Here is a 16,378-nt window from a genome sequence, read left to right as displayed (position 1 = left end):
TGTGATGGAATGTTGATTAGCATCAAAACAGAGGCAGGTTTGCAGTTGGTAGCCAAACATCTGAACAAAAATGGTGAGAAACAAAACAGTACATAAGAGAGTTAATTTGACATGCTAGCAGAAAAAACAGTGGTATTTTCCTCTTTACTTGAAATTAGATCGCAATTAAAGCCTATCTTGAGACCAGTGTAAAGCTCCAGGGGGTTGGGGGAGCTTGTTCCAGTGTAATGTAGCTTACCAGGCTTCTTGGGTGAAACCAGGCATAGCTGGGTCACTGTTTTCCGGCTTGTCTTCCAGAACGAGTATCAAAGTCACATCCGGCATTGCCTTGCATGTCGCAAATGTATTCTTGCGATAAGAAAAGTGTGCACATACATACTCCTATGTTAGAAGACACGCACAAAGCCGTTGAATAATTCAGATGGATTTGGCAGGTCTTACATTTCTACTGCTTTCATATGGTCTGCCGTTGAATGCTTTGGAGGAAAGGTGAGAAGTCCTGCTTGCAGGGATGAACAATGCACAAAGTGCTGACTGCACAGGGACATTTCATCACTTGGGGGGCTGCGGGGGTTGACAGCTCTTCACTAATTCATCTCATTTGGAGTTTGACTTTAGTTTTTCAAAAGATAATTGGAAGACTTTGGTTCAACATGAATGATCTGCTCAAGTCAATGACTTCATGCGACACAATAACACTTGTATTAATGTTAGCTCATTGACATAGTAATAAACCAAGGGTGTCCAAAGTGTGGCCCGCTGGCCATTTGCAGCCCCTCGACTGTTTTTTTAAGTGGCCCCTCGGTACATTCTAAAAGTCAAACCCTAGCAAAAATAGAGAAATCAGTAATTTTACAATGGAGTAAAAATATTACAAGAAAATCATAATATAACAAGAAAAAATAACATCACTTTAATAGTCCAAAGTTGAAATATTAAAGACATGATTTTGTTCAAGTCGGAATATTATCAAGAAACAAAAAGTAATATTTGGAAAATGAGGTTGCAGAAAAATGTACGTTACAAGAATAAAGTCAAACTATTACGGCAATAAAGCGATAATTACGAGAATAAAAACGATATAGTTGGACAATTAAAAAACAGCAGAAATGAAAAACAGCTGTAATTTTAAATGAACAGCCTAAATATGAAGAGGAAAAAATGGTGTTTTAACAAGAAAAAGAGCTGCAATTTTTTTGCGGGGGATAGGCTCCCAAAATAGCCTGCAATAAGGCAATAAGATTTTCTCACATTTCTCTCTTGTTTAAACACTCTCAAAAAAAGTTCAAACCTTCGTTTGTATTTTAATGATCAACCTACAAGTTGGACACAAGAAATGATTAAGTCACTCACATGAACTCCACTCCTGTTGCAATCCTCCAACCACTGATCTGTATTATATCTGGATAGCTCATACGTCGCACCCGCCCGTGCAAGCCGCTGAAGACAAAGAGACGCCATCTTACTACTCACATCTCGACTACATTGGCACAGCGTACATAGTGTACAAAGCAGATGAAGAGGCTCGCAGAACATCTATATTTTACATTAAAAAGCGGGGAGATTCTCCCATTCCTTCAAGTAACGCAACCTTTGTCCCTTAAAAACCATTTGATACGTTATTCTCTATCTTTTGGCTATATTAAATGTACTTTTTCCCCTTCCAATTCTCATTGCCTTTGGGACAAAATTCTACTCTTCACCCTGGCTCAGCACTCCCCTATAGCAATGCAGGCCCATAACCAATACTAAATGAGGCCCAGCAATTAGCATTAGCAAAGTAGCAACGAGTAGAAACAGCATATTGAAAACAACATCGTCACAATGACATAGAATATTACCTGTAACAACAGTTTTACAGAGGAATAACAGGTGATAATCTACCGTACATTGCACATAAATGATTCCAAGTTAGTTCAACAAAGAAACTGCATTAAAGTCTATAAAACTTCACTCAAAAGCGCAGACTGACCCTTTCCAATTAGTGAACACTATCAAATGCACATTACATTGTATACGACAAAATATAAACACACAGTAAACGTTACATCACCAAATATCCCGGACAGTGCAAAAACGTGACTCACCATGTCTGACTTACCTCCCCCCGGTTACGGGCCTGATGTCATTGTGACGATGTTTTCAATATGCTGTTTCTACTCGTTGCTACTTTGCTAATGCTAATTGCTGGGCCTCATTTAGTATTGCACGCTGTGCAGCAGCAGCCATGTTGGCCACGTGAGATGTGTTCAGAGACATCATGCAAAAGAAGTTTGAATGTGTTAACTTGTCCTGTATTGTAAATTGGATTACAAAATATGTCATAGTGTTAATATCAGCACACGTGTGAGACAAATGATAAAATGTGGAGATAATAATTTTAAGGGGAATTAGAAAGGCTCAGCCAACCAATATACTATACCATCACAACCAATTGAAACACTTTTTGTTTTGTAAAATGGAATCCAAATTGCTGTAGGAAGTGCTCAGAACTGTTAGGAATGAGACATGATTATCCCGTGACCAAAGTTGACGCTCACCTGTCATTCCTCTGTAAAAGTGTTGTTACAGGACACACTGCCATTGAATGAAGTCCATAATCCACCTGACTGGATGTGATGCATTCAAGACAGCATTGTGGAGCTGCATTCCCCACATCAAGTTGTGGACCGTCACACAATCCCGTTCACTTCCCCAACATCAGGGTCCGCCTTCAGTTGGCCTGTACTGTCAAGTTCTTCTCCACTTTGTGCATCCCTCGAACTTGACGAAAGGGCTTCAGTTGCTACGCTGAAGAAACTGGATCCACTCGATGCTTTGCTTTCCTTAAGTTTATTCAATGTGGTTCAAATCATGACTTTTCATGCACATTCAAGTTTTTCACTGCACAGCACAGCACAGCACAGCTGAAAACCTTCAAAAGAAGGACAAACATGTAATACAAAGTCAACGTTATATTGCATTGCAATATATGAACTAATTTCTATGGCAACAATTTAAATTATTTTTTACCACTTTTACTGCTATTTATTAAATTATTTTTTACAATTTAACATTTGCGTTTAACTTAGTCTTGTATTTTACATAATGCTTGTTTTCTCAAACTGTGGTATTAAATAAAAATCTATTAAATAAATACCATGATTTGACAAACATTTAAACAAGTACATTAATGGGCAAAAGAAATATTCATAATTTGTATTTAATGCCATAAACATGCTGCTCGTACCTTGGCAAAATTACAATCAAGAACTAATCAATCAATTAACCAAACATGGACCGCCGCAAGCCCACATGTGCCACAAACGATTGGCAGCATTCTTAATTCAACATCCTCAACAAAATAAGTACAGCGAGCACACGCTTTCAATTCATTTATATTCTTAATTCACAAATGAGGCACGCACCATGAAAGAAAGTCAAGCCGTGTGCAGCGCAGGCTCATCAAAACAGCAGTAATAAGACTTTTTAGAGAAGATTTCAGTTTCTTACCGGCTGCCTCTTCAGACTTGTAGCTCCACTTGCACAAAGTTTGGGGGTAAAGTTCTAATCACACCAACTTACCACACCTGTCTGCAGCCTTGCCTGCTTAAAAGGAAGTTGCATGTCTTTGGTGCCTGGCCAGGTGTGCTGGTGAGTCTAACTTCCTGTCCTAACCAGATCTTCTGTAGCAACTATAAAAATAGTTTTTACAACTACACTAACGAAAATCTTATTTACTTAAGGCTATAAATAGATATATTTATTTATTTATTGTTTTTTTTTTCTTTCCTTTAAGTTTTATAAATTTTAGATAAGGTATTTTTCAATCACTTTTTCCTGTCCCATGAATTGATTCATTCCCGCTAGTTTGACTTGACATGTACCATCCCAGTAACATGGTGTGAATGTGAGCCAAGTGCCAGTACCTTGAAGCGTCTGAACACCTACATGAGGGCCAGTATGACGCAACAGCGGCTGACCTGCTGGCACTTCTCCACATTCACTACAAAAAGGTTATCAACCTGGAGGAAGTGGTGGACATATTTTCCAAGAAAGATGATGCTGAACGAGCTATAGGTAAGGCTGAAACACATTGTAGTGATTCATATTGTGTAGGCCTGTGTAAATAGCATCCACTTGAAGCGATGGCATGCTCATCGCTCAGTAAACTGATGAACTTATCTAAATAGGGAAAGCTGGATGTTGGCATTTTGCCCTTAATCTTGTCATTTGGAGGAAATAACATTGTTGTTATGACTGTCCAAAATATGCATCAGAAAACTGTTTTTTTTGGGCTCCAAATGCAAAATTTTCCCTGCTCTGGGAGTGGTGATACTCCCCCACGCCTCCCCCCGCTCGTCGGTTCGCTCAATCGCAAAAGGTCCGTACACTCAGATTTCTGCACCCCCCTGAAAAATATCTGGTTACGGGCCTGCAATGCATAGTTTTACTCCTCTAGAAAGAGATTTTAATTTGAACTGCATATCCCATCCCTTTTTTCCACCAAAATCCATGGTCATGATCCTTTACTTTTTTTCTTACTTTCATACAATTCACTATGCTCTCGTCTGTACAAAATATGAATCATAAAGAGAGTAACTTTGGACAAGTTTTAAAATCATTTAGCATTTTGCTGATTTTTTTTTTTTGTGTTATGAAATAGAATAAGCTCTTTTCTGATATAGAAATATATTTGAACAAAAACCACAGGAATAATATGTGATAACCATAATGTGTAATAACCATAAACATATACAACCACACACACACAGAAAACAACACTGAAACAAAACCATATGCTTTGGGTAAGACAATACGTTGTTTGCAATCTCAAACATACCCGCTATGCATGTTCAGTAATATTATTTTCCAGAACATATCATATCAATGAATCCTTTTACGTCAGTCATTCAGCAGCAAAAAAAAAAGGTTGTTTATCCAAATGAAGGGTCATGCTGGGTCAATTGTATGCAAACTGGCTTGCTAACTGCACTGTATACAATGCCTGGTAAGCATCATGGAAGCACTGAGATTCTCCCATTCCTTCAAGTAACGCAACCTTCGTCCCTTAAAGAAATACATATATCATGATATAACAAAAAAGTACGTACATTTCCTCTTAGCTATTATAGAGCTATATAAACGTATCAATTCTGGACATACATTTAATCAGAGGAATTTTACACGATCGAAAATATCTGAGAGATTGACGGTGCAAAACAGTTAAATTATCGATCATAAATCTACATTTCAATCATACTTACACGTGAAATGTTCGTCCACAGCCTTTGAACTGGCGATTTGTGCAGTTAATAGCTGCACATGCAGGCATCTTGAGTCAAAATTTGTGTCCAATCCGAATTAATAAAAGAAGTTCCCCACAAATGCAAAAGCTTGTCGAGAAGTGTTTCTTGCGAGTAGCAATATGGCGGCCGTGTGGCTTCACAAGTCATCGCCAATGAGCTATCCAGATATATAATACAGATCAGTGCCTTCAACCCAAAGATTCATTTACAAGCTAGCACTGACACAGGAAACATGTGAGGGTGGCACAAAGGAGATTGACAATTGTCTACAGCCAATCAGGATGCAGAAAACAATGGGCAGTGCAGACAGATGAGAGGAAAGAGACACTCAACTTCCCACAATGCAACACTTCTTTAAGGGCCAGGCACAGCCTGTAATAGATCATACAGCAATAAAAAAAAAAAGAACTGCCAAAAAATCTGCAATAGAACGAGGGAACATCGTATTAGGAAAAATAATATTTTAATACTGGTATCATTGAGTTGAAATATTAAATAATTATTTTTTAAAGTTGTAATATGAGAAATAAAACAAAATCATATTTCAATTTTTGGAAAATTTGGTTGGGGAAAAAGTTATATTATGGGAATAAAGTCATAACATTCTGAAAAGAAAATTGATGAAAAAAGAAAGTTGAAATGTTTGGAACATGTAAAAAAAATAAAAAAACAAAATATAAATAATAAAAAAAAATATTTATATATTATATATATATATATATATATATATATATATATTATATATATATATATCAAATCTGTTTTTCCTCTTTTGTCCAAACTTTAATTTGCTGGTCACCAACCTTTTTGAGCCAGAAAGCTGACACTGAAATTATGTTTTTAAAAAATTGCCATTGTTGAAAAAGTTGCATTAACACTTTAAAAGGCACTGCAAAATGTTGACTAGAAAATAAGAGAGATAAAAAAAATTGCATATTTTTTGTATTATGGCATGTTTTTCAATGCCAACCTTCAGATTTTTTATTTTTATTTTTTTAATACTTTAGTCATTTTGTCTGTTTATTAGGATCAGACGATTCACTTTCAACTTTCTGGTTTTCAGCTTCAGTTTGATCTTTTTCAGCTCCAACCCACAGGCAGTGTTTACCGAAATGATGTTGGCATTGTAGAAAAGTTGACACTAAGTAGGGGCAATGGAAAACGAATTGAAAGAGCATCCAGACATGTTAAAAAAATAAAAAAAAAAACATTTCTTGTGGAATTTTTTGTATTATGCATGTTTTTCCAAAGCCAATCTTCCAATTTTTTTAAGACTCATTCTTTTTATAAGTATCAGACCCACAATCAATGTCTCATTTCCAGAAAATTAACAGACAACAAGTTTGGATGAAACCATCTAATAATTATACACAAGGAAACTGCAATCTGATAGAAGACATTTTAAAAAGGGGCTTAATCAATGCACTACAAAAATATATTCTAGGCTGATACTAAAATACCCAGCATTCTGTGACACAGTACCAAAATATTCGTGTACAACCTAAATAGCAGCCAACCCCAGTTACAACAGGCCCGCAGCTACATTCATACTGTATCAAATGACTCATTCATATACATATATGAACATTTCACTACAATATCTTACAATTACATTCATCCATTAAAATATACACAGTCTAAAATGTTTTACATCCACAAAATGAGCATAAAACCCCCTCAAGCCTGTAGAAAATAGTTAGCAAGTTCAGCACTGTGACGTGTATTCCAGCAGTGTCCGGGACATTTGACATGAAGAAAGCTTTGTACCGAGTGTTTGGAATGGTACAGTGGCACGGTTAATTCAATGACAGCAACAACAACAACAAAAAAAGTATGCTTCTCTCGGGCATCCGTAAAGTGTGAACACAAAGGAAATGTGAACTTATTGCATGTTGTTCAATCTTGCAAAGCATATCCACCTTTGAATGACAAATGTTGAAAATGTCGTTGCTTGAAGTTATGCTTTTGTCCAGAATTTAAAAAGTTATAAAAATTGTGCACCTAAGAGTATGAAGGTCATTAATGCAAGATTCTTTTAAAAGTTCAATTTAAATATTTCAATATAAAAGTACAATAAGGCTTATAAATGAATTAGTATTTAAAATAATGTGACATTAAAATAGGAATGGGAGTAAAAGTCAACTAGCTAGGTGGTGTCGGGGCCAATCAGCATTGGATTGAACACTTCTGATGAGATGTTCTTTTGTGGTCACCATGCATAGACGGGCTATCTACTCAGCTGCTGCATGCAGAAGGAGTCTGGCCTCAGTTGGGTTTGTGGTCCTGACTGTCCACACCCACCATGTCCACAGCATGTTGTTATAAGGCCTGAGAATCTACGGATGGATGAGTCCAAGAGGCCAGTGTAGTGTTTGTGTGGTACAAGACTGCAGTCTGTTTCTTGCTGATTAAATGTCCCATCATCTGGAGATGGATGGAAAGAAATGGAAAGTCAGAAATGTCAATTCCTCCGTGGTTTGTGGCACGTACGCATTTCAACCCGAAAGGAGCCAAAGCCATTTCAAGTCAAGTGACGGTGGAGTCACATGGCACCACATCCAAGACATTTGTGATGTTTTTTTTTTTTTTTATACAATATAGTCGTCCCCCAACACTTCATGTTTCCAACATTGCTCCCTCACTCTCACGTTTTTTTTTTTTTTTTTTTTTTTAAATACTGTCAATTCCAGCGTATAAAGCTGCATGTGCCCACGTCATAAAATGGCATATTGTGGCGCGCATGAGTCAGTGAGGACCAGGCAGCTCTTTATTTGACAGGAGCCAATCATGAGCTATGAGAAAACACACAACAAGCTTGTCAACCCATCAGAAATCGCAGGTCATTAGTCAATATAACAGTCTCACTCACCGTCATCTTAGATAGAAGGCTAAATATCATCATACAGCAACTTAACACTCAAAAGGTATACCTCCGAAATACACAAACAGGTACCAATATGAGTTTAAATGAAAAAAAATAATGCATTTTGTTTGAGCAAAGCATTTCATTGGAGGACAAGCAGCATAGAAAATGGATGGATGACACAGCAATGCTGCCTCTGTCCACCAGAAGGAGTGGGAAGGAGCCCTGAGCTCATAGCCCAGAGGGAGGCTGACGTCATTGCAGCACCCCAAAGATGCAATGCGTTACGGGAACTGTAAAAGAGCTTTTTTTTATGTCAAACTCACATTGGTACATGTTTGTATATTTCTGGAGGTATACCTTTTGAGTGTTGAGTTGTTGTGTGATGAGCTCAATGTTCTTAGTAAAAGATGACACAGTGAGTCAGACTGTTCTATTCTTATACTGGTATACAGGTATATAATGACCTCCTGCAATTTTCAATGGGTTGACAAGCTCGTGAGTGCACTGATAGCTCGTGATTGGCTCCTGCTATAAAGAAAGAGCTACTGTTTTCTCACTGACTTGCAATTGGTACAGTATTTAAACAATTAGTGTATTTCTGAAGTAGAGGAGATGTCACAAGATAAGAATTTAGTTTAAGAAAAAAAGTAGTGGCTTATACTGTACACCGGAATTTACGGCAATTCATGAAAAAATGATGGATGTTTCGTGGTTAACTATGGCTTATTAGTTAAAAAATATTGAAAGAAACGTTATATGTACTATTCTGGTCACTAGGCATCAATAATACTACACCGATGAGACATTAGCTTACATTACATTACCTTAACTTGCACTGCATGGAGTCAGCCTTGGATGCAGAATGAAAAAAAGTTCAGTGTGGAAGTGGTACCTTTTTGGCTTCTCACTTTGTCCTTCCCCACTCAGTTTCAAATCCTTAAGTTTAGAATAAATAAATTGGAGGGTAACTAGTTAGCTGGGTAGCTTGCTATGCTTGAAGTGGTGGCTGTCTCGTGTGCCTGCAGAGAACTCGTAGCCTGCACGCAAGGTGTTGTGCAATGCAACCAAAGCTAGCAGTAGTGCAGCAGTGTCCATTATTTTACAGATGTACGTGTATGTATGCCAGACGCATGTCAGACTGGCTGTCCTGTATATCAGTCAAGTGACAAACATAGTGAGGATGAATGATAGGCAGACGTCGTCTTTTTTTTTTTAAAGCCATGCGATCAACCCACATTACGTTCAAGATACAACAAGGAACTTACCCAATGCTAACATGCAAATTATTTTGTCTTATTATTGCTTATCACGTCTACTATATTGGGTAATAGCAGTGTAAAGGTGACTATAGGGGTGTTATTTAATGTCTACAGGACTCTAGTAATGGTTAAAGCGTATTCAGAAAGTCCTAAACAGGTTTTCTATGCTCCAATTACAAAAATATTAAATTTATTAATATCTATTAATAAAATAATAACAATAATAATAATAATAATAATAATAATAATAATAATAATAATATTGAATCCTACTTTGTGAAAATTCACTTCACAGTGGGGTCTGGAACCAGTTAACCTTGATAAATGAGGGACAACTATGTTCATTGAAAATCATTGAAACAGTGATTTATTGAGTGTCTTCTTATCGGGGTGTCACAAGACACTCACTTCACGAGATGAGACGATACACGAGACTGGGTCTATGAGAACGCGGCGAGACGAGACTAACATTACGGCTCACCCCGTTTATGCCGTTGTTCTATGGAACAAACGCACAAATGCACGAATATGTGGAACCAATGCACAGAGTGAAACCTCTTCCTGTCTGTTTGGAGGCAAGAGACGAGGAAAACAGACACGCATGCACATGCCAATGTAGTTTACTTTCATTTAATTTGTTTATTTATTTATTATTATTTATTTATTATTGTCCCAGGCATTTTTCTAAACAAGAACTCGTCACGTTTAAACTTTCTAATCTAAATACATTTTCCTGGTTTGCCTTTCAATAACATTATACAAATTACAAAAAAGAAAAAAAATAGTTAAAAAAGTTAAAAATGACTTAAATACTGTAAGTGTAAAAAAATACAAATAAATAAAAATTACTTAAATTACTTAAAAGTAAGTGGACTGTTCCTGGTCCTGACCCGAACGGGAATTACTCGATATTGGAATCTCTGTGTGAGTGCCATTCTACTTTATTTTAGAGCTCACTAGCAGCCTGTAAAAAAAAAAAAAAAAGTGGCCGTAGTTTGTGCACACTTGGAGGTAAGACAGACTCAAAGAAATTAGGATTTGACCAACTTTACCTTTTGATTTGTCCTAATCAAATATCACATCACTACTATAAGGAGAACCAGAGTACAGAGCGGGTGGAGTCACCTGGCGTGGCCCAGCAATGTGCACTGTATTCGGGCACACGCTCCGAACAGCCGGTGTGACTCCCCGGAGATCTCTGGCAAACCTTTTGCACTTCTCAAATGCCGGAGCACCGGCGTTTTAGGTGGCTGATAAGGTTTTGTGTGTGCTCGATGGGGTTTTAATGCCCTCATTGTGGTGCATTTGGGACAACGTCCTTTCTCTTAAAGTGAATGTTTGTTTATAAATGAGCTCAGGGAAAGTTACAACAGACCGTTAGTCAGCCAGGAGAAAAAAGGAGCGCTTGATTTGCTCACCCACACAGTACGGGTAATCTCACCTCGAAGCATTTAAAAAAAAAAAAAAAAAATTATTGGAGCTATTTTTAACATTGGAAGGATTTATCGGTATGACGTCATAATTTTCTCATGCCGGTACAATAATTATCGTGCACCCCTAATATATACAGTATATTAAACCTGGGTACCTGGACTCAGATGCTTTTATAGGTCTGTAGTGTCTTATACTTACACTTGGTCAACATCCAGTGCATTTTGTATCTCCTGTAGCACTTCTGCAAGCAAACACAATACCATGGAGTTAATATACTGTAAACGCAACAGAGCACTTTCACATCTCAGCAGTTTAATCACATGAAATTATACTTGAAATGGTGCCCGAATTGGTTTGGTTTGGTTTAGTTTATTTGAACATAAAGGTTACAATGGAAGACATTGTAATATTTTAATACATCATGAATCATTCTTTCACAGTTCCACATGTCCAAAAGGAGTAGGAAGAAGCAAAGCTTATTTAATACTACCCCCCATCCATTCTACATCTAGTACAGTTCATATTATTCACTTCCTGCATTCCATGTCATATTTTAATATAATAAGTGTAATAATAAATAACAATAAAAAACAAGCATGCCAGAACAATTCATCTCTGTACATTGTTTGAGTTCCTTACTCAATCTGTTCCATAATTTAATTCCACATACAGAAATGCTGTGGGTTTTCAGCGTTGTTCTCGCATACAAGTGTTGTAAGTTAAATTTTCCTTTAAGATCATATTTCTCCTCTCTGATAGAGAAATACTGTATGAGGCTTTTGGGTAACATATTATTATTTACTTTATGCATTATTCTAGCAGTTTGGTACTTAAAAAATTGGAAAACACACAAATTTAATTTAAAAACGCCGCCTGTTGCTTTTTACAGAATTTAGTGACATGCAGGCTGAACAAGGGTGTCCCGATACACTGTTTTCAGTTCTGATCAGATACTGCAGCCTTGAATATCTGCAGTTACCGATATCAATCCGATATCAGCACGAATCATGTATACTTTTATGACATATTTTATAGTGTGGAATGTTAGAATAGGCTCAATAGGGTGATTTCTTTTTAAGTAGAAGTGTCAACACAAGGTTCTAATCTGCAATAATCTTGTGGTAATAGAAGAGAATTGCTGACAGACAAATTAAGACAATTGTCATAAAATGAAGCAACATTTTAATTCTACAAATTGTGAAATCATCTTGACAAAGTAATTCTTTCTCATACTTACTGTGATCATTCAGCAAAGCATGCTCCATAAAACGTCTAGCTGCACTTTCTAGAACACAGGCATCAGGCAACAAGAGTTGAGAAAAAGCATTAGATCATTTCCTTGACAAAAAGCACACGCATGTTCATCCTGTTGCTATACAAATACAGTCAAACATGTCTATAGCGGCCACTGAAGGGAAACGGCAAAAGTGGCCGCTATAGACAGGTTGGCGGCCATTTTGAATTTGTGCGCACACAATGAACATGTATTCACAAAAAGACTGGAGCAAAACCAAGAGACATAGGGGAAAACGCTCTGTTGACACATAAACAGGTAGGTAAATCTAGGTAACAGCTCCGGTGAGGAAACTAGTAATATCAATAACAATTAACCAGCACCGCACATTCGACGGCGCTGGCCTTTTATCCGCCACAAATGTTAATTGACCGCAGCTGCGCAGCCACCAGGCATGAAGCGGCTTCCTCTTCGTCCCCGGAGAAGGCGCAGCCCGCCAAATAAGAGTGCAGGACAGGGGACGCTCGCTCCTGTCCTGCAGAATGTCACAAATTTCCATCTTAGATTTAAAACACGATTTTAAAAGCAAGAAATAATAAAAATTTTAGTGAACGAGCCCGATGATATATGTAGAGGATACGCGTGAAGCAGTCATGAATGGGTGTGTGCGTGAACAATTGAGTGCGGAGGAGATGCGAAGATCGTCGTAAACTTACAATACCATTGCTCCTTTCTTATTGAATGGGCTTCTAATCTCTAATTAGTTGGAAATTAAGTGATAGTTTAGATGTTTTATTCAGGTGTTTGGGCTATTTTAGAATCTATTCACGGCATTGCAAAGTGGGAAGATTACCGTTTTAGCAGTCATTGAATCTTTTCAGGGCGGCACTGCAAAGTAAGAAGACGGCTTTTTTATGTCGAACTAGGACTCAGTAATTAAAGTCTACACACCACGCCTTCATTGGTTAAAAAACGAAACTTTTTCGTGCAGAAAGCTTCTGCTTGAATCGGCATTTTGGCCGCTATATGCGGTCAGATATTGACCAAGGGATACAAAATGGACGGCCGCTGGCCGTGTTAGACAGGTGACCGCTATACACAGGTTCTATAACACGCAAATTTTCAGCGGGGGATTTTTCAGTGGCCGCTATAGGCAGGTGGCCGTTCTATACAGGTGGCCGCTAAGACAGGTTTGACTGTATATTAGATCAAAAGTCACATGTTTTACCTGCATGCTCATTGTGTTGGCTGCTTTCTCTAGAAGAATTTTCATCAAACAAGCAAAAAAAACCCTCAGTTAGTCCAAAAATAAATGAATTGGAAGCGTTTATGAAATGAGCCAACAATGCTGTGATGTGATTAACCTGGGAAGTGATGAAGTGCCATCTGGCAGTGCCGAACCATGGGGAACCTCCACAAGACAGCGCGGCTCCACCAGGAAGCGAGTGGACAGTGAAAAGCGTTCAAACTCCGACGGAGAGATCAAGTAGAAGCCTAAGGAGTCAGTAAACATTGACAAGAAGAAAAAGAGTGTATGTCGTGTATAAGCACCATGTCTTGGCCCATCATATAACTGCACTAAAAAAAAAACATTTTCATACGCTTTGACCTTGATATAAAACAATGTGAGAAACTAACATTTTTTTTTTTTTAGGTTTAACCAAACATGAACGTAAAGTATGTTTGAAATGTTTCTCTAGCATGAGTAATTAGTAGCAGTGGAACGGTATTCGGCTTTTTCAGTACAATAAAGAGGCGTATCCATTTTCCTTACATGACATACATGCATTTTGCGCTCTTGGATCTTAAGGAGGTTCTAAGCAGAACTTCAAAATGCAAAAAGATGAAATGGGAGGGAGACAAAAAAATTTGAGTAAGCAATTTGAAAAAGCCAGTCATTACCACTTCAGTCATGAGGGATGCCCCCCGCAACATCGCCAGATAGCGAGCTGCCATTTGACACCCCTGCACAACCGAAAGTTCCATTGTTCCATTGAAGGATCATGATGGCCCTCCACTGTGTGGGAAAACATCTCAGGTGGGAACTCCTTGTCATGCCAGGAAACGCTGGAAACCATCAGGACTGTCAAGGTTACATTATTTTCTTTCACCTTTCAATGTCCCATGTTTGGTGCCCTCATGCAAATTATAAATGGGCAAGTTTGTGGTGTAGAAGGAGATGAGGCTTTTGAAGACCTTTTCACTTCTTCAAACCCTTCTCTTACAGATGCAGTCTGATGGTTATTGGACTGCACTCGGCACCAGTCACAACCTTCATTTGGGCCAAGAATGGTCCTTTGTCTTGACGGGCAGCCAATGGGATCCTCCAGCTCAGGGCCAGTGACATTTTTTTGGGTCTACCATTTGACTTTTTGTTCCATAACTCTCAGGATCTTTGAAGAAGTTTCCAATGACTGTCTTACTGCGTCCAGCCTTAACAGCAATGGCGTTCTTGCGAGAGGGCTTGCTTATGCAGCTCAACAATCCCACCTTGTTCAAAGAGAGAAAGCTTTTTGCCTTTACCATCAAGAGATCATGACAGTGTGAATACCTGACACTAAATCACACATTTCTGCCAAGGTTTTGCCTTTTAAAGGCTGTGCTCTTAAACTTTTGATCAGCTGATGAACAGCCTATTTCACTTTAATGCTTGTTTGCAATAAATTGCTTACTCAAATTTTTTTTTGTCTCACTCCCATTTCTTCTTTTTGCATTTTCAAGCTCTACTTAGAACCTCCTTAGGATCCAACAGTGCAAAATGTTAATTTTTCAACTGGTCTTAAAAGGGATAGTTCGGATTTTTGAGATGCATCAAAAAATGCCTCCTGAAAAAAGAAAATCAAACCTCACAAAACGCTCAGCGTTATATTTGTCTCCTGCTGCCATTGTTCAGTCAAGATGAGGAATGGGCCTACAAGTTGGAACTATTAATACTGCACTTTACCCAAGAAGAAACTTAGTCAGAACTACTGCAGCAACTAGACAGCAATTGCATAGTAACTGCAAGAGTAGGGGGTACTTCCTTCGAGACTGGGTGAAGCTTGTAAAGCACTGTGATAGACCACATTTCATTACTTTTTGTAAAGCTTTTGGATGACCTCTGCATATGACAATGACTAAACAACAAAGGTCACATTATGGTTGTAACACCTTCTAGAAATCTAGTCATTCAAACGTTTTACCTTGGCCGTGTTTTGTGAAGACGCAGGAAGCAATGCCGCTTACATCTTCTTTGCGGATACACGGGAACCGAACCTGCAGCTTCAACCCCGGTAGTGACACCACAAGGAGGTCACCTTGATTGGTCAAAACCACCAGGCCACTCTTGCCATAGTCCTCTGAGCGACTGCTGCCAAACCAACTCACGCCCACTCGCCGTACTCTCGACCCATCAACTGCTGTCAGCTTCAGCTTCATCTTGGCACTCACTTTAGGAAGGGTGAAAACCTGGGCAGGCGGAGCACATTACTCAAAAAATATATCACAATATATTGCAATCTACTGATTTAATTTCTACTACGTTACAGTCTTCTACACTCTGTGTGTATGCTAGTGGCCCCGCCTCCACCCACCGAGACAATGAGACTGTATGACTGACAAAAAGGCTCACTCCGTTCATGCCGTTGGTCGATGGAACAAACGCGCCAAGGTACTGAAACCAATGCACAGTGAATCCTCTTCCTGACTGTTCGGAGGCGAGAGACTCACATGCACATGGCAATATAGAGGCCGGTAAAATTACAGAGTTCATTTTAATTTATTGCGTGATTAATTAATTAATTTATTATTGTCTCAGGCCTAGTGCCAACAAGACATTTTTTTCACATTTTAATCTTGCAAGATCTTGTGCCACCCCTGGTAAGCAGTCAGAACATTTTGCAATTCATCACAAAATAATAGCAACAATAACAATCAAGTGCAGAAAAGCACACTTCCTGAATGAAGTTCATGGCGCATTTGCATGGAACTAGCAATGAAATGCAAATGCAATGAAGACTTTTTTGTATGTACAGTAATCCCTCATTTATCACACTTAACTGGTTCCACGCCCGACCGTCATAAGTGAATTTCCACAAAGTAGGATTCCTTCTCTATAATTGGAATATTTTCATAGTTATGGCATAGAAAACCTATTTACCTAAATATGTTTTTAACATTATTAGAGCTGTCTAGACATGAAATAACACCCAGATACTCACCTTTACACTCCTATTACCCAATATAGTAGCTATAATCAGAGAAAATAAGCCATTTAAGACAGTTTACCTTGCAGGGGAGCAGAATGGGTGACGGACAA

The 16,378-nt window shown here is 38.3% G+C and overlaps 2 protein-coding genes across 12 annotated transcripts in view; both read right to left on the bottom strand.

The window, feature by feature from the left end:
* Nucleotides 1-2,819, bottom strand: part of myo15b (myosin XVB) — a 119,783-nt gene extending 116,964 nt beyond the window's left edge. For 6 of the 11 annotated variants that reach the window (XR_008569625.1, XM_054768600.1, XM_054768607.1 and 3 more), the window contains exons 1-2: nt 2,088-2,233; nt 1,354-1,440 (exon numbers count right to left, since the gene is read on the bottom strand). The gene's annotated coding sequence lies outside the window, so the exon portion shown is untranslated. Of the gene's footprint in view, nt 1-238; nt 349-441; nt 565-1,353; nt 1,441-1,841; nt 1,916-2,087; nt 2,234-2,540 lie in introns of those variants that run through there. The other 5 variants (XM_054768605.1, XM_054768606.1, XM_054768604.1 and 2 more) reach the window with 5 other exon arrangements.
* Nucleotides 2,820-6,045: 3,226 nt separating this feature from the next.
* The window catches only part of llgl2 (LLGL scribble cell polarity complex component 2), a 55,204-nt gene continuing 44,871 nt past the window's right edge, over nt 6,046-16,378 (bottom strand). Inside the window, exons 21-26 of the mRNA XM_054766652.1 lie at nt 15,264-15,528; nt 13,446-13,575; nt 13,310-13,338; nt 12,085-12,132; nt 11,046-11,088; nt 6,046-7,712 (exon numbers count right to left, since the gene is read on the bottom strand). Of these exons, the coding sequence (XP_054622627.1) occupies nt 7,709-7,712; nt 11,046-11,088; nt 12,085-12,132; nt 13,310-13,338; nt 13,446-13,575; nt 15,264-15,528 (519 nt within the window). The 3' untranslated portion in view covers nt 6,046-7,708. The remainder of the gene's footprint in view (nt 7,713-11,045; nt 11,089-12,084; nt 12,133-13,309; nt 13,339-13,445; nt 13,576-15,263; nt 15,529-16,378) is intronic.

The sequence above is a fragment of the Dunckerocampus dactyliophorus genome, chromosome 2 (assembly GCF_027744805.1).
Source record: "Dunckerocampus dactyliophorus isolate RoL2022-P2 chromosome 2, RoL_Ddac_1.1, whole genome shotgun sequence".
In the NCBI taxonomy this organism is placed as follows: Eukaryota; Metazoa; Chordata; class Actinopteri; order Syngnathiformes; family Syngnathidae; genus Dunckerocampus; species Dunckerocampus dactyliophorus.
The sequence above is the reverse complement of the archived record's forward strand: the minus strand, read 5'-3'. Positions and strand labels throughout refer to the sequence as shown.